Genomic DNA, 16,203 nt, shown 5'->3' on the forward strand with positions numbered 1-16,203 from the left:
ACTGGCTTATTTTACTTATAATGTCCACCAGTTTCATCTGTGTTATAGCATGTATCAGAATTTCCTTTCTTTTTTAAGGCTGAATAATATTCCATTGTATGTATGTTGCCACATTTTGCTTGTTGATTCATTTGTCAGTGGACATTTGGATTGCATTCGTGTTGTAGCTCTTGTGAATAATGTTGCTATAAACATGGATATACAAATATCTCTTTGAAACTCTGCTTTAGGTATATGCTCAGAAGTGGAATTACAGGATCGTGTGGTAATTCTAGGTTTCTTTTTTTTAGGAACTGCCACAATGTTTCCCATGGTGGCTGTACCATCTTACATTCTTACCAACAGTGCACAAGGGTTTTAATTTCTCCCCATTTTTGCTAACACTTATTTTTTTAAAGTATCATCCTAATGGATGTGAAGTGGTATCTGGTAGTCTTGATTTGCATTTCCCTAATGATTACTGAGCACATTTATATGTACTTCTTGGCCATTTGTGTATCTTCTTTGGAGGAGTGTTTATTCATGTTCTTTGCCTATTTTTATATTGGTTGTCTGTGTGTATGTAATTTAAACGTTAAAAAATACAAATAAATATATAAAAATATTTATTTGTATTAGCTATTCCATAATCTAAACATATTTCAAGACATCGTGTTGTATACCAAAGATGAATGCAATATTTACCGTCAATTTAAAAGATATAAATTTTAAAACTACTCATATTTGAATTGTGAATTGATTGTGTGTATGTATGCAATTTAAACATTTAAAAATACATAAAAGGCCGTGTGCGGTGGCTCATGCCTGTAATCCCAGCACTTTGGGAGGCTGAGGCAGGTGGATAACGAGGTCAAGAGATTGAGACCATCCTGGTCAACGTGGTGAAATCCCGTCCTACTAAAAATACAAAAATTAGCTGGGCATGGTGGTGTGTGCCTGTAGTCCCAGACACTCGGGAAGCAGAGGCAGGAGAATTGCTTGAACCCAGAAGGCGGAGGTTGCGATAAGCTGAGATTGTGCCATTGCACTCCAGTCTAGGTAACAACAGCGAAACTCCATCTCAAAAAAAAAAAAAAAATACATACAAATAAATATATACAATATATTTGGGTTAGGGTTAGGGAGTGGATTATTTATATATTGTATAAATAAATATATACAATATATTTATTTGTATTAGCCATTCCATAATCTATACATATTTCAAGACATCATGTTGTATACCAAAGATATATACAATATTTACCTGTCAATTTAAAAGATATAAATTTTTAAAATACTCATATTTGAATTGTGAATTTGTCTCAAATTCATACAAAGCAAAATGGTGGTTTCAAGAACTAGAGGAGAGGGAAACAGGGAGTTATTGTTTAATGGGTACAGAGTTTTCATTTAGAATATGGCAAGAGGTCTGGACATGGATGCTGATGATGGTTACAAAGCATCATTCATATTTAATTTTTTTTTTTTTTTGAGACAGAGTTTTGCTCTTGTTACCCAGGCTGGAGTGCAATGGTGCAATCTCGGCTCACCACAACCTCCGCCTCCTGGGTTCAGGCAATTCTTCTGCCTCAGCCTCCTGAGTAGCTGGGATTACAGGCATGTGCCACAGTACCCAGCTAATTTTTTGTATTTTTAGTAGAGACAGGGTTTCACCATGTTGACCAGGATGGTCTCCATCTCTTGACTTTGTGATCCACCCGCCTCGGCCTCCCAAAGTGCTGGGATTACAGGTGTGAGCCACTGCGCCTGGCCCTTATTTAAAGATTTTTAAATTGACAGATTAAATAGTGTATATATTTTTTGGTGTACGACATGGATTTTCTTACAATGGGCTTCATCTTTCTCTGGTGCCTCCCTGAAAGCTTAATAACTAACCTCCTAAATTATTTTTCAGGTAAATCGGGGATTTCTTCTTTCTTTGGGTCCGTTGCTGGTGAGCTAGTGTAATTGTTTTGGAGGTGTTAAAGAACCTTGTTTTGTCATATTACCAGAGTTGGTTTTCTGTCTCCTTCTCCTTTGGGTAGGTTCTATCAGAGGAAGGGCTAGGGCTGAAGGCTTCTTTTGTTCCACAGGGTGTTTCCTTGATGTAGCACTCTCCCCCTATTCCTATGATGTGGCTTCCTGAAAGCTGAGCTGTTGTGATCATTATCTCTCTTCTGGATCTAGCCACTCAGCAATTCTCCAGGCTCTGGCTGGTACTGGAGGCTGTCTGCACAGAGTTCTGTGATGTGAATCATCTGTGGATCTCTCAGTCGTGGATACCAACACAGTATTTGGGGTGTCTCCTGGGTCCCGCAGAGCAATCCACTTCCTTCAGGGAGTCTGTGGGTCCTCTCAGGTTTCCTGATTTATTTCTCCAGTTGTTCTGTAGCAAAAATTAACAGTGCGAGCCTCCACACGCTGCTCTGTCTGTCCCAGTCAGAGCTGCGATCTAGCCCTGCCTCTCATCTGCCATGATTCCCAGTGGTGTCTTTTGAAACAAACAGTTTAAAACATTGATGAAGTTAGGTTTGTCAATTGATTGTGTTTTTGGTGTTGAATCTAAAAACTCTTTGCCTAACCCAAGGTTGGGAAGATTTTTACTTTTTCTAAAAGCTTTATAGTTTTAGCTCTTAAATTCATGTCCATGATCCATTTTGAATTATTTTATTTTGTATATGATGTAAGGTAAGGGTCCAACCTCATTTTATAAAATCCTAATACATTTAAAAATATGAATAGGCTTTATTTTAAGAATAGTTTTTAGATTTATAGAAAAACTGAGGGGCAAGTACAGAGTTCCTCTGTTTCCCCTCCCCCAACAATTTTCTCTATTAACATATTGCATTAGTGTGGTACATTTGTTGCAATTGATGAACCAATATTGATATATACATTCGTTTTCTAGGGCCTCCATAACAAAATACCAAAGACTGGGTGGCTTAAACTAGAGGTCCCAGGCCCCAGGCCATGGGCTGGTACCAGTCTGTGGCCTGCTAGGAACTGGGCTGCATAGCAGGAGGTGAGTGCTGGGTGAGTGAGCGAAGCTTCATCTGTATTTACAGTTGCTCCCATTGCTCATGTTACCACCTGAGCTCAGCTTCCTGTCAGATCCGTAGCGGTATTGCATTCTCATAAGAGCACGGACCCTATTATGAACTGTGCATGTGAGGGATCTAGGTTGCTCCCTCTTGATGGGAGTCTAAAGCCTGATGATCTGTCATGATCTCCCATCATCCCCAGATGAGACCATCTAGTTGCAAGAAAACAAGCTCAGGGCTCCCACTGATTCTATATTATGGTAAGTGCATACTTATCCCATTATATATTACAATGTAATAATAGAAATAAAGTGCACAATAAATGTAATGCGCTTGAATCATCCTGAAACCATCTTCTCCCCTTCCTGGTCCATGGAAAAATTGTCTTCCATGAAACTGGTTCCTGGTGCCAAAAAGGTTGGAGACTGCTGACTTAAACAACGGAAACTAATTTTGTCACAATTAGGGAGAGACTATGAGAAAGGTCAAGGTGTCAGAAGCTTGTTTTCCTCAGAGGCCTCTCTCCTTGGCTTGCAGATGGCTGCCCTCTCATTATGTCCATACTTGGTCTTTTCTCTACTTGAGTATTGCTGGTGTCTTCCTTCCAAATTTCTTCTTACAGGGACACTAGTCAAGTTGGACAAGTGCACACCCTAATGGCCTTGTTTTAGCTTCGTGACTTCTTTTAAAGGTCTTATCTCCAAAGATAGCCACCTTCTGAGGTCCTGGGGGTTTGTGAATGTTGGAAACACACTGTTCAGTCTATAAGAATAGATTATTACTAACTGAAGTCCATAGTTTACCTCAGGGCTCACCCCATATTGTACCATCTGTGGGATGTGACAAATGTTTAATGGCACCTGTTCGCTGTTCTAATATCAGACAGAGTAGTTTCGCTGCCTAAAAATCCTCTGTGCTCTGCCTATTCATCCTTCCTACTCCCAGTCCTGGTAACCACAGATATCAGATATGTATTTTTTTTTTTTTTTGGTGAGACGAAGTCTTACTCTGTCACCCAGGCTGGAGTGCAGTAGCACAATGTCGGCTCACTGCAACCCCCACCTACCCAGATCAAGCAGTTTTCATGTCTCAGCCTTCGAAGTAGCTGGGACTACAGGCAAGAGCCACCACACCTTGCTCATTTTTTGTAGTTTTAGTATTTTTTGTATTTTTGAGGAATGCATTGTTAAGTGGTTGCATCATTGTGTGAACATGATAGAATGTTCCTATAAGACTCGATGGCAGAGCCTGCTGCACACCTAGGCTGTAGCGTATGGCCCGTCATCTCTAGGCTACGAACCTGTACAGCTTGTTACTGTACTGGTTACTAAGGTGACTGTAACATAATGGTAAGTATTTGTCTATCTAAACCTGTGCTTAGTTGTAGAATTACAAAGAGGATTTTGATAGAGCTAGCATTGAGTTTACAGATCATTTTGGGAAGAATTATCTTGTTAATTGAGTCATCCAATCTATGAACATGGAATTTCTCTTCATTTATTTAGATCTTCCTTAATTTCTCTCAACAATGTCTGGTAGTTTTCGGTGTTCAAGACAATTCTTTTCTTAAACATACTCTTAATTATTTACTTCTTTTAAAATACCATTGTAAATGAAATTGTGTCTTTATTTAATATTAAGCCTTTTTAGTTTTGGAAGACTTCATAATTACAAGAACATTGCTCTCATCTTCTATATATTGAAATAACATAATTGCAAGGAAGTTGGTACTCTCATCTCAAACACATCGAGGTTGAAATCCTAAATATTTTATAGTTACTGTCTCAAGAGAAATGAGTCTCTTTATTGACCACAGATAATTTATTTTAAAATTCATTTTTGGTATGAAATAGTAAGCTTATTTAGCTAACAATTCCTTTGGTTGGCATTTTAGACTGAGCTCAGCTGGCTGGTTTTCTCATCTAGGTGGGCTTTTTGTCCACGGTGACCTGCTTGTTAGGTGGCTCTCCTGCTTGGGGCTGGCTAGACATTGGCTGGGACCGCAGCAGTGCCTGGGCCATATTCCTTCCATGGTAGCAGGCTACGCTGGGCTTGCTTTTCTGGTGTGTTGCAGGGATCTGAGAGGGAACACAGGTGCACTGTACCCCAGGAGGCCTAGGATTACGGTGGTGGTGCTGTCACTCTGCCTCATTCTGTTGACCAAAGTGAATCACAAGGCCAGCTGGAACTGAAGGTGAGGGAAAATTGATCCCATCTCTTGATGGGAGGAGCTTCAAAATCAGATGCAAAGGGCCATGGACATAGGAAGGAAGTAATCGTGGCCATTTTTGCAAACAGTTCACCATGGCGGGTGTATCTTTGCAGTTCGATCTGACTGTTTAGAAGCTGAGTCATTTTTGTTTGTTTGTTTGTTTGTTTGAGAAATCACCCACTTCTGAATCTCGGGAGGGACAAATACCACTGCTTCCAACAGGAGCTGAAAATGCTCCATATTTGTTTTCTTCTTCCATTGCATCTAGGGCATGGGCACCTGTGCAGTTTAGAGGTGAGGAAGGTGAGCTGGTAAGCTCAGTGTGGAATTGGAGTTCTGGTTACAGTGTTGACTACCGAGGTGCCTGGCTGAAAGGCCATGTTCTCATTGGAGAAATGGCAACTGTGATGGTGTTGACCTTGGTTGCAACATGGTTAAGCGAAAAGTTGGGAGGGTGCCTGTTGTCTCCTCTCTTGTTCTGCTGTAGCAGGGCCATCAATATTTCATGAGAAGTAGGGCCTGGTGCTGCGTCTGTTTGGAGTAAGTGCATTTTCCTATAACTGGACACGGTGAACACTTGCTAGAGTTACTGAAACAAGTCTGTACCCTAGAGATGGGTTGAATTGGTCTCTTCAGATTTCAATTCTGCAGGGAGATGGTTGATGTTGCCAGGTTTGCTCCAAGAGTCTCATTGAACCATGTGCAGTGAAGGGAAGAATCTGAAGAGGGTGCTGCATGAGTGTCCTCACTCTGCATCGTCTCCCAGGTTCACCTTTCATTTCAGCCTAGTGGTCTAATATCACGTGAGTTTTTCAAGAAGACTGATCAGTCAACTGGAGAATGATCTGCTATTTTAGCCTCACTTGTTTAGCTTGTAAAATTGATCATGTTTCCATGAGGTACCCATGACTCTGGCTGTGCAGGGGCCCTGTAGGGTCCTGGTGGGTCAGCCACGAGCCCAGGGGACAGTGTGTGTCTCTTTCTTTCCCTGCAGGCAGCCTGTGTGGCAGTGGCACAGGTGCGTGCTACCTGCTACCTGTCTTTGACACCGTGTTTGTCAGGAGGAAACACCGGCGCCAAGGCCTGGGAACGGCCATGCTGCGGGATTTCTGTGCGACATTCCCAGATGACGAGGCCCTGGGGGTCAGCTGCCCAATATCTCCTGCCATGTACCAAGGTAACCCCGCCTTGAATTGTACTGAAGCGTACGGCAATGGATAACACACATGCATTCCAGGGGATTTGGAGGCGGAGGCCCTGGGGAGACATCATGGGCAGATGCAGGCCTCGGCGCGGCAGCACGCACGTGGGGGTTTTCTTCCCTCTGAGAAATCTCCAATTGCTGCAGCACAAGCTGAGACTTCACGTTTGATCACAAGGAGTAAACTTCTCCCAAGCTGGAAAGTAATCGGATTCAGAAACAACCACAAGCAAATCAGTGAGCTCAGAGAAGAGGGAATCTGGGGAGCTGCCGCCATGCCGTGGGCTGCAGGGCCTTGGAATGCCTTTGCTCTTCCACTTGACACCTGTAGTTCCTCGCTTTGTCCTTTGAACTTGAAGCCACAGGAGAGCCCAAGAGCTAAAGGGAAGGCAGGGACTAGGTGGAAGGGCAAGCTCTGAATGGGCTCAGCTTTCCAGTGCCTCTGTGGCTCTCTATACACGAGACGCCTCCCTCCCGTATCCTTTATCCATGTTTGCCAGAGGAGGATGAAACAGCTCTGATGTGAAACATCACACCCTAAGGTGACGAGGGTGGGAGGCTCTGGAGAGCCTGTCTCTGAGCCCCCCTCTGCCCCGTGAAGCACACACACCCTACTGTGTGCCCTGCCTCTGTTTTGGGTGTGCGGCTGTTTTTGATTGCTTAGTATCCAGTTTCTGGTGTCTTTCTGGCTCAAGGGATAGGAGAGAACAGTTAGGAAAAGCCAGGAAGCTTCTGTTGCTGTGTAGTCATAAAGAAAAGCAGGTAAAAACATCATTTTCCTCAGGTGGGTCTGGTTGTTTCTTTGTATTTTCAAGCTCTTAGTCTGTTGTTAAACTCTGAAGAGCTTTGGATTTCTGCAAAGAGCACTTGAGGCTTCTTGCACCGTGTAGCTCACTTTCAGGTGCCGGAGCATTCGGGGGCTGGGCAGCCAGTCCTCTGTCCAAACCCTTGTCCTTCCGGTCCCTCTCCTCCTCCTCTTTTTTTGAGACAGTTTCAGTCTGTTGCCAGGCTGGAGTGCAGTGGTGCAATCTCTGCTCACTGCAACCTCTGCCTCCTGGGTTCAAGCAATTCTCGTGCCTCAGCCTCCCAAGTAGCTGGGACTTCAGGCGCGCACCACCTCACCCAGCTAATTTTCATATTTTTAGTAGAGATGGAGTTTCACCATGTTGGCCAGGATGGTCTTGATCTCCTGACCTCGTGATCGGCCTGCCTCAGCCTCCCAAAGTACTGGGATTATAGGTGTGAGCCACCATGCCCCGCCCCTCTCCTCTTTCTTGCTTCAGGTGCAGACCACCTCCTGGTTTTAGGAGGCTTTGCAAAGGGAGTGGTAGAGAGTGCTTTACTCAAAGGAACAGTGGGCTCCAAGGTTAAGGGCTGGACTGCTGAGTCTGGGTCAGCCTTGCTGAGACCCTGTAGGGCCCAGGGCTCCCTGCTGTCTCTCCACTGTCTTCGCCTGCAAAGAAAGTTCTGAACGGGCTGATTCTGACTCATGCTACCGCTCTCGGCTTCAGCCACCCAGGTTTCTATTGAGTTCTGTGATGCCTTCCGACTGGACAGGACAGACTCCTGCCCTGGGCCCCACGCTTTGAGCCCTCTTTCAGCTGCATCTCCCTCTGCGGGAGCAAAGACTCCATGAGCCCAAGAGGAGATGCCCTCCTGGCCCATACTTCTCCTCCTAAACTGGCTCAGGGTACCAGGACCCCAGGATTCCTGCCAGTGGCCACTGTGGGGCCTAGTGGACCTCATCCCTGGGTCTGTGCTCATGAGGGTGACCAGTTTGTACATCCTTAGAGCCCAGGGAGGATCTTGGGGGGCTGTGGACAGTGTGTGGGGAGGCGGCCACATTTGTACTCACAGGCCCCTTAGGTATCTATTGGGGGCTGGGGTGGGTGGAGAAGGGGGTGGACTGCCGGCTGGGGGCCAGCTCGCTTGGTATTGCCACATTCTGGTGCAATGCTCCAAGGAGTCCAAGAATTCTAAATTTGAAACGAGCTTCTCCTGTTGTTAGGAAGTTATATTTGTCAAGATAGCAGGGCAGAGCGTGTCATATATAGCGCTTTGCTAACTTGGTTTGTACCTTTGGAAGACAGGCATTCCTCATTTCACTGCTCTTCCCTTGATTGCACTTTGCAGATGCTGCGTGTTTTACATTGTGAAGGCTGTGGCAGCCCTGCTTTGAGCAGCTCTTCTATCAGGGACACTTTTCCAAAAGCATGGGCTCGCTTCATGTCTCTGTGTCACATTTCGGTAATTTTCCCAATATTTCAAACTTCTTTATTATTGTATCTGTCACGGTGATCTGTGATCAGTCATATTCGACGTTACTGTTATAATTGTTTTGGGGCACCCCAAACCGTGCCCATGAAAGTCAGTGAACTTAATCAGTGCATGAGCCTGTTCTGACTCTGCTAGCGACCAGCTGTTCCTTCCTTCTCTTCCTGTTCCTTGAGACACAATAATATTGAAATTAGGTCAATTAATAACCCTACAATGGCCTCTGAATGTTCAAGTGAACAGAGGAGTCACACGTCTTTCACTTTAAATCAAAAGCTAGAAATGACCAAGCAAGGAAGGCGTGTCAAAGGCTGAGGTAGGCTGAACGCTAGGCCTCTGGCACCAGTTAGCCAAGATGTGAATACAAAGGAAGAATTCTTGAAGGGAATGAAAAGTTCTACTCCCGTCAACACACAAACGATAAGGAAGTAAAGCAGCCTTATTGCTGACAGGGAGAAAGTTTTAGTGGTCTGGAAAAAAGATCAAACCAGCCACAACATTGCCTTAAGTCACAGCCTAACCCAGAGCAAGTCCCTGACTCTCTTCCATTCTACCCAGGCTGAGAGACTTGAGGAAGCTGCATAAGAAAAGTTTGAAGCTAGCAGAGATTGGCTCATGACATTTGAGGGAAGACGTCATCTCCATAACGTAACAGTGCAAGGTGAAGCAGCAATTGCTGATGGAGAAGCTGCAAGTTATCCAGAAGATCTGGCTAAGAATGTCGGTAAAGGTTCACTACACAACAGATTTTCAGTGTAGGTGAAACAGCCTTCTACTGGAAGGAGATGCCATCTGGGACTTTCATAGCTAGAGAGGAGAAGTCAGTGCCTGGCCTCAAAGCTTCAAAGGACAGGTTGAGTCTCTTGTTAGGGGCTGATGGAGCTGGTAGCCTTCAGCTGAAGACCACGCTCATTTACTGGTCTGAAAATCCTAAGGTCCTTAAGAATAATGCCAAATTGGCCAGGTGTGGTGGCTCATGTCTGTAATCCCAGCACTTTGGGAGACCGAGGCTGGTGGATCATGAGGTCAGAAGTTCGAGACTAGCCTGACCAAAATGGTGAAACCACCTCTCTACTAAAAATACAAAAATTAGTTGGGTGTAGTGGCATATACCTGTAGTCCCAGCTATTCAGGAAGCTGAGTCAGGAGAATCACTTGAACCTTGGAGGCAGCGGTTGCAGTGAGCCGAGATCACGACATGGCACTCCAGCCTCGGTGACAGCAAGACTCCATCTCAAGAGGGAAAAAAAGAATTATGCCAAATCTATTCTGTCTGTGCTCTAGAAATGGAACAACAGTGCCTGGATGACAGCACATCTGTTTACAGCATGGTTTAGTGAAAAATTTAAGCCCACAGTTGAGACCTACTGCTCAACTGTGGGCTTAAATTAGTCACTAAACCATGCCTTCAAAATATTACTGCTTATTGACAATGCACCTGGTTATCCAAGAGTTCTGATGGACATATACAAAGAGATTAATGTTGTTTCCATGCCTGCTAACATAATATCCATTCTTCAGCCTGTGGATCAAGGAATAAATTCAGCTTTCAAGTCTTATTTAAGAAATACACTTTCTAAGCCTATAGCTTCCACAGGTAGTGATTCCTCTGATGGATCTGGGTAAAGTACATTGAAAACCTTTTGGAAAGGACTCACCATTCTAGATGCCATTAAGAACATTTGTGATTCCTGGAAGGTCAAAATATCCACATACACGGGAGTATGGAAGAAGTTGATTCCAACTCTCATGGATGACTTTGAGGGAGGAGTCCAAAACTTCAGCAAAGGAAGTCACTGCTGATGTGGTGGAAATAAAAAGAGAACTAGAATTAGAAGTGGAGCCTGAAGATGGGGCTGAATTACTGCCATTTCATGATCAAACTTGAGCAGTTGAGGAGTTGCTTCTTATGGATGAGCAAACAAAGTGGGTTCTCGAGTTGGAATCTCCTCCTGTTGAAGATGCTGTGGACATTGCTGAAATGACAACAAAGGATTTGGAATATTCCATAAATTAGTTGATAACGCAGCAGCAGCAGGGTTTGAGAGGATGGACTCCAATTTTGAAAGAAGTTCTATTGTGGGTAAAATGCTATCAAACAGCATCACATGCTGCAGAGAAATCTGTTGTGAAAGGAAGAATCAAATTGGGGGAAGAAACTTCATTGCTGTGTTATTTTAAGAAACTGCCACAGCAACTCCAGCCTTCAGCAACTGCCACCCTGAGAGGCCATCAACTTTGAGACAAGACCCTTTACCAGCCTAAAGATATGACTCACAGGAGGCTCAGATGATCACTACTGTTGTTTAGCATTAAAGTGTATTTTAGGCCGGGCACGGTGGGTCACACCTATAATCCCAGCACTTTGGGAGGCCAAGGCGGGTGGATCACGAGGTCAAGAGATCGAGACCATCCTGGTCAACAAGGTGAAACCCCGTCTCTACTAAAAATACAGAAATTAGCTGGGCATGGTGGTATGCGCCTGTAGTCCCAGCTACTCAGGAGGCTGAGGCAGGAGAATTGTCTGAATCCAGAAGGCAGAGGTTGCAGTGAGCCGAGATCGCACCATTGTACTCCAGCCTAGGTAACAACAGTGAGACTTCGTCTCAAAAAAAAAAAAGGTGTTTTAATTAAGGTATGTACATTGTAGTTTTTAGACAAAATGCTATTGCAGGCTTACTAGACTGCAGCATAGTATAAACGTAACTTTTATATGTATGCACTAGGAAACCAAAAAATTCACGTGACTTGCTTTACTGTGAAATTTGCTTAATTGTGGTAGTCTGGGACAGAACACACAGTATCTCCGAGGTCTGCCAGCACTTAGCATTGCACTCTTTAGGTTTCCATCTGTGCTCTTTCCCAGGGCTCCTAAAATGTTAGGAAGTGGGTCTAATGGCGTCCCCACGGGCATCTGCAGAGAACCAGGAGCAGTTTCTCATTCACCCGGATTCGGGACATTGCCATGTGAAAATGTTCACCCATGAATGCGGGCGTAAAAGTCTGGGAACCTTAAGTGGACTCTGGAATCCAGAAGGGAGCAGAGGATAAGCCTGAAGGTTCTTTGGGAGGGAGGAAGGACGGTGCATGAAGAACGGCCAGTGTGGATGGTGCTGTGGACTAAGTTGTGCCCCCCACCAAATTCATATGTTGAAGCCCTTGATATGACCACATTTGGAGATAGGGCCTTTAAAAAGCTAATTAAAAGGCTGGGCGTGGTGGCTCACACCTGTAATCCCAGCCTGACCAATATGGAGAAACCCCATCTGTACTAAAAATACAAAAACTTGCTGGGTGTGGTGACACATGCATCTAATCCCAGCTACTTGGGAGGCTGAGGCAGGAGAATCGCTTGAACCCAGGACGTGGAGGTTGTGGTGAGCCAAGATTGTGCCATTGCATTTCAGCCTGGGCAAGAAAGAAAAACTCTGTCTCAAAAAAAAAAAAAAAGTTAATTCAGGTTGAATGAGGTCCTAAAGGTGTGCCTCTAGTCCAGTATGACTGGTGTCCTTGTAAGAAGAGAATGACCAGGATGGACCCAAACAGAAACAGCCATGTGAGGACACAGGGAGAAAATGGCCATTCATAAGCCAAGGAGAGAGGCCTCAGGAGAAACCAAGGCAGGGCCACCTTGATCTTGGATGTCTAGCCTCCAGGACTGTGAGAAATAAATTTCTGTTGTTTACACCAGTGGTCCCCAACCTTTTTGGCTCTAGGGAAGACAGTTTTTCCACAGATGGGGCAGGGATAAGGGGTTGGTTTCAGGGTGATTTAAGCACATTACATGTATTTCTTGTGTATTTTATTTCTATTGTTATTACATTGTAATATGTAATGAAATGGTTATACAGCTCACCATCATGGAGAATTGGTGGGAGCCCCAAGCTTGTTTTCCAGGTCCCATCTAGGGATGATGGGAGATAGTGACAGATCATCAGGCATTAGATTCTCATAAGGAGCATGCAACCTGGATCCTGCGCATGCCCAATTCACAGTAGGGTTCATGCTCCTATGAGAATCTAATGCAGCTGCTGTTCTGACAGGAGGCCTTTTTTAGGTGGTAATGTGAGCACTGGGAGTAGCTGTACATACAGATGAAGCTTTGCTCACTTGCTCGCTGCTCAGCTCTTGCTGTGTGTGTCTTGGCACTAGTTGGTGGGCCAGGGGTTGGGGACCCCTAGTTTAAACCACGAAGTCTGCAGTGTTTTGTTATAAAAACCCTAGTAAATGAATGCAGATGGGAGAGGTTGTGGGAAGTAGAAAAGTTCCTTTTTAAAGTTTCCTTTCTTGTTATAGAATAAGTGTGCTAATAACTTTGTTAAGCCCTATCCTGTGTAGCTGTTAGACATGCCGTGCTTACAGGCACATAGTGCACTCTATGTTCTTGTATTTTAATCAAGATGTCTGTGCTGGACGTGCTCACAGGCATGTTCCAGCTCTCCACTAGTTTAACCTGTTCAGAAAGTTTTAAGTTGTTAGCCAATCGGGTTTTAGTTTAGATTGTGGGGTCTGTCTCCAGACAATGAAGATGAGACACAGCAGTAAGGATGACCCCGAATGCGTAAGGGATAAATTTGTGTGTTTTCCTTTGTTCATTGTACTCTCGTGGCAAGATGGCTAGTGAGAGTACCCATCCTGCAGTCCAGGAAGTAAAAATTGCATTGCTGAAACTGTGTTTCAGTCTGACTTATAGTCTGGAAGTCTGTAAGATCCTTTGTCTCAGTGCTGAGTTTTCTTTGTAGCACCAAGCACCTATTTCCAACATCTCTCTGCAACAGGGGCAGAGATGAGAGCTCCACACCACGAGGAGCCGGGAGATGGATGTGTCCATGGTAGGCAGATGAAAAGTGGTTTGAGTGTAGCAGGGATTCCAGCAGAGGTTCCAGATGGTGGGGGTAATGGAGGGCTGCTTGAGGAGGACTGGAGTGGGCCATGTCTGAGACCCAGAGAGTTGGTACAGAGTGAACCAGAGTTAGGTGGGGGACTTCCTCACTCATGCTGCGTTCCTTCCTCCCAGTCTGTAGGCAGTTCCTGTTTGTCTGTCCAGAGGAGCGAGGGCGACTGTGGGAGGTGAAGCCCCCAGGGGCTTGGGGCCAGCGCATCAACATTTGGCTCAAGGTTCAGCTTCAGCCAAGACTTCCAGACTGTAAGTCAGACTGAAACACTGCCCTGCATCTGTCTAGTTATTTCTAGTGTCAACACTAGTATGGATTAATTTACGGTGATCTTTTTTTTTTTTTTTTGAGACTGAGTCTCTATTGCCCAGGCTGGAGTGCTGTGGTGCGATCTCAGCTCACTGAAACCTCTGCCACCGGGTTCAAGCAATTCTCCTGCCTCAGCCTCCTGAGTAGCTGGGATTACAGGCACCTGCCACTGTGCCCGGCTACTTTTTGTAATTTTAGTAGAGACAGGGTTTCACCCTCTTGGCCAGGCTGGTCTTGAACTTCTGACCTCGTGATCCACCTGCCTTGGCCTCCCAAAGTGCTGGGATTACGGGGCGAGCCACCTTACCCGACCCCCAAGTGGCTTTTTTGACAGTGCACTTTCCACTTCTCGCAAGTGGGGAAGGGCTGCCCATGGCAAGCGCTTCTTGGCTCAGCGCTAAGAGGTGAGGCCAGGCCAGGGCCGAAGCGGATGCCTCCAGGCTGCAGGTGCTGCTGTGGGTGAGAGATGAGGGGGACAGTTAATTTAAATTAACTGTCCAAAATGAAAGCCCCAGCTCTTCTTCCCTCCTGGGGTGGGTGCTCCCGTCAGCATCGAATCACATTTCTGCAGCTGCAGGTGGCTCATTAGGGGTTGACGGGCAGCCAAGGTGCCAGGCTTTCTCTCCACACGCTGACTGATCCACCTTAGCTGTTGACAGGTGAGAGTGCCTTGGAGTTTATTGATGATAATAGTGATCAGTTTTGCATTTATGTTGGAAGGCTTAATGGATCTTTACAGATATTAATGGGGTGACCAAGCACCAGGGAAGGAGGCCTGGCAGGGTGGAGCTGAGCTGTGATCCTAATGAGGCGGTTAAGTGACTTGCCCTGCGGCGCTGAGTTAGGAATGAAGGGAAGCGGGTCGGGTCCCTGGGCACTGAGCTGTCCCTCCATGAGGGTTTATGGACACGCTACACAAATGAGGCTGTGGGGCCTCATGCAGCCTCTGTGCTTGGATGTTTTCAGTCCCTTGGCTGGGAATGGAGAAGAAAAATGCATTGCATATTGGAATGTGGAAATCTCACAGACCAGAGGGGTGAGCAGGGGCAAGACTTTTTCTCCTAATTGGGGAGATGCCTCCTCCCAGCTAATCCCATTGGGTCTGTTTAAAGAGCTGGGAGTCAGTGTGGTCTGGGCAGAGGAAACTGAGCTGGAAGTCAGATGCCAAACCTGTCATTTTAATTCACTCTGAGATTCACCAACTCTCATTTTAAAACAGCAAATGAGGGGACTTGCACAGAGAATGTTTCAGAAGCATGCTTGAGTCCCTTGAAGGAAGAAGGGCCATCTTTATAATTAGGATATACATAGATTACTAAAACTCTTTAATTAAAAAAAAATTCTAAGTTATGGTCTTTTCACTGCCTGTATACATCATGGCTAGTTCTCAGGTTCAGCCACATCTTCTTTTTCCCCAAGTGCCCGCAGTCAGGATTTTAAATCACTCAGGAGGGTTTTCAGCCAGCCGGCTTTGGCTCGCAACCGTTATGACAGTTAGTGCTGACATCTCAGGTTTTTTTCAGGTTGGTGAGCTGGGGCTGCAAATGTGATCACAGATTAGCTCGGTGCTCTGCAGTTTCTCATCTGTTTCTCTCTTCATAGAAATCAGCAAGTGTTAGTGGATTAGAACTTCTCACAGGCCACCAAACAATGCAGATTCTAGAAGCTTCTCTTCCCTGGGAATCTCACTAGGCCATTAATTGGATGTTAGTCTTAAATTAGTCGGTGATTCTTAGAGTTGCTTTCTTGACTTGTTCTCCTTTTTCTTTTTCTTTTTTTTTGAGACGGAGTTTAGCTCTTGTTACCCAGGCTGGAGTGCGATGGCGCGATCTCGGCTCACTGCAACCTCTGCCTCCTGGGTTCAGGCAATTCCCCTGCCTCAGCCTCCTGAATAGCTGGGACTACAGGCAGGCACCACCATGCCCAGCTAATTGTTTGTATTTTTAGTAGAGGCGGGTTTTCACCATGTTGACCAGGATGGTCTCGATCTCTTGACCTCGTGATCCACCCGCCTCAGCCTCCCAAAGTGCTGGGATTACAGGCGTGAGCCACTGCGCCCAGCCCAACTTGTTCTCTTTTTTCAAGTTTTATCTGTTCTCTCTTCTTTTCCCTGACAGTTATTTTGGAGGTATCCTATAATTTTATGTGCCATAGAAATAGAACTGTAAGCAAGAAGCCCAGTGGAATCAATTGCTTCTTGCTCTAAATAAGGCATGAACATTTCACAACATTTCAAAGGGAAATTAACTTGTGCTCCTTGCAAATGTTTTAAAGACTATTTCTGAAGCA

General features: G+C 45.2%; 1 protein-coding gene across 2 annotated transcripts in view; it reads left to right on the plus strand.

Annotated features, from left to right (window-relative positions):
* The window catches only part of FAM169BP (family with sequence similarity 169 member B), an 86,038-nt gene that overhangs the window by 63,291 nt on the left and 6,544 nt on the right, over positions 1-16,203 (plus strand). For both annotated transcript variants that reach the window (XM_017973280.4, XM_078375993.1), the window contains exon 6: positions 6,230-6,412. In XM_017973280.4, the coding sequence (XP_017828769.4) occupies positions 6,230-6,412 (183 nt within the window). The remainder of the gene's footprint in view (positions 1-6,229; positions 6,413-16,203) is intronic.

Source organism: Callithrix jacchus, chromosome 6 (genome assembly GCF_049354715.1).
Source record: "Callithrix jacchus isolate 240 chromosome 6, calJac240_pri, whole genome shotgun sequence".
Classification (NCBI taxonomy): Eukaryota; Metazoa; Chordata; class Mammalia; order Primates; family Cebidae; genus Callithrix; species Callithrix jacchus.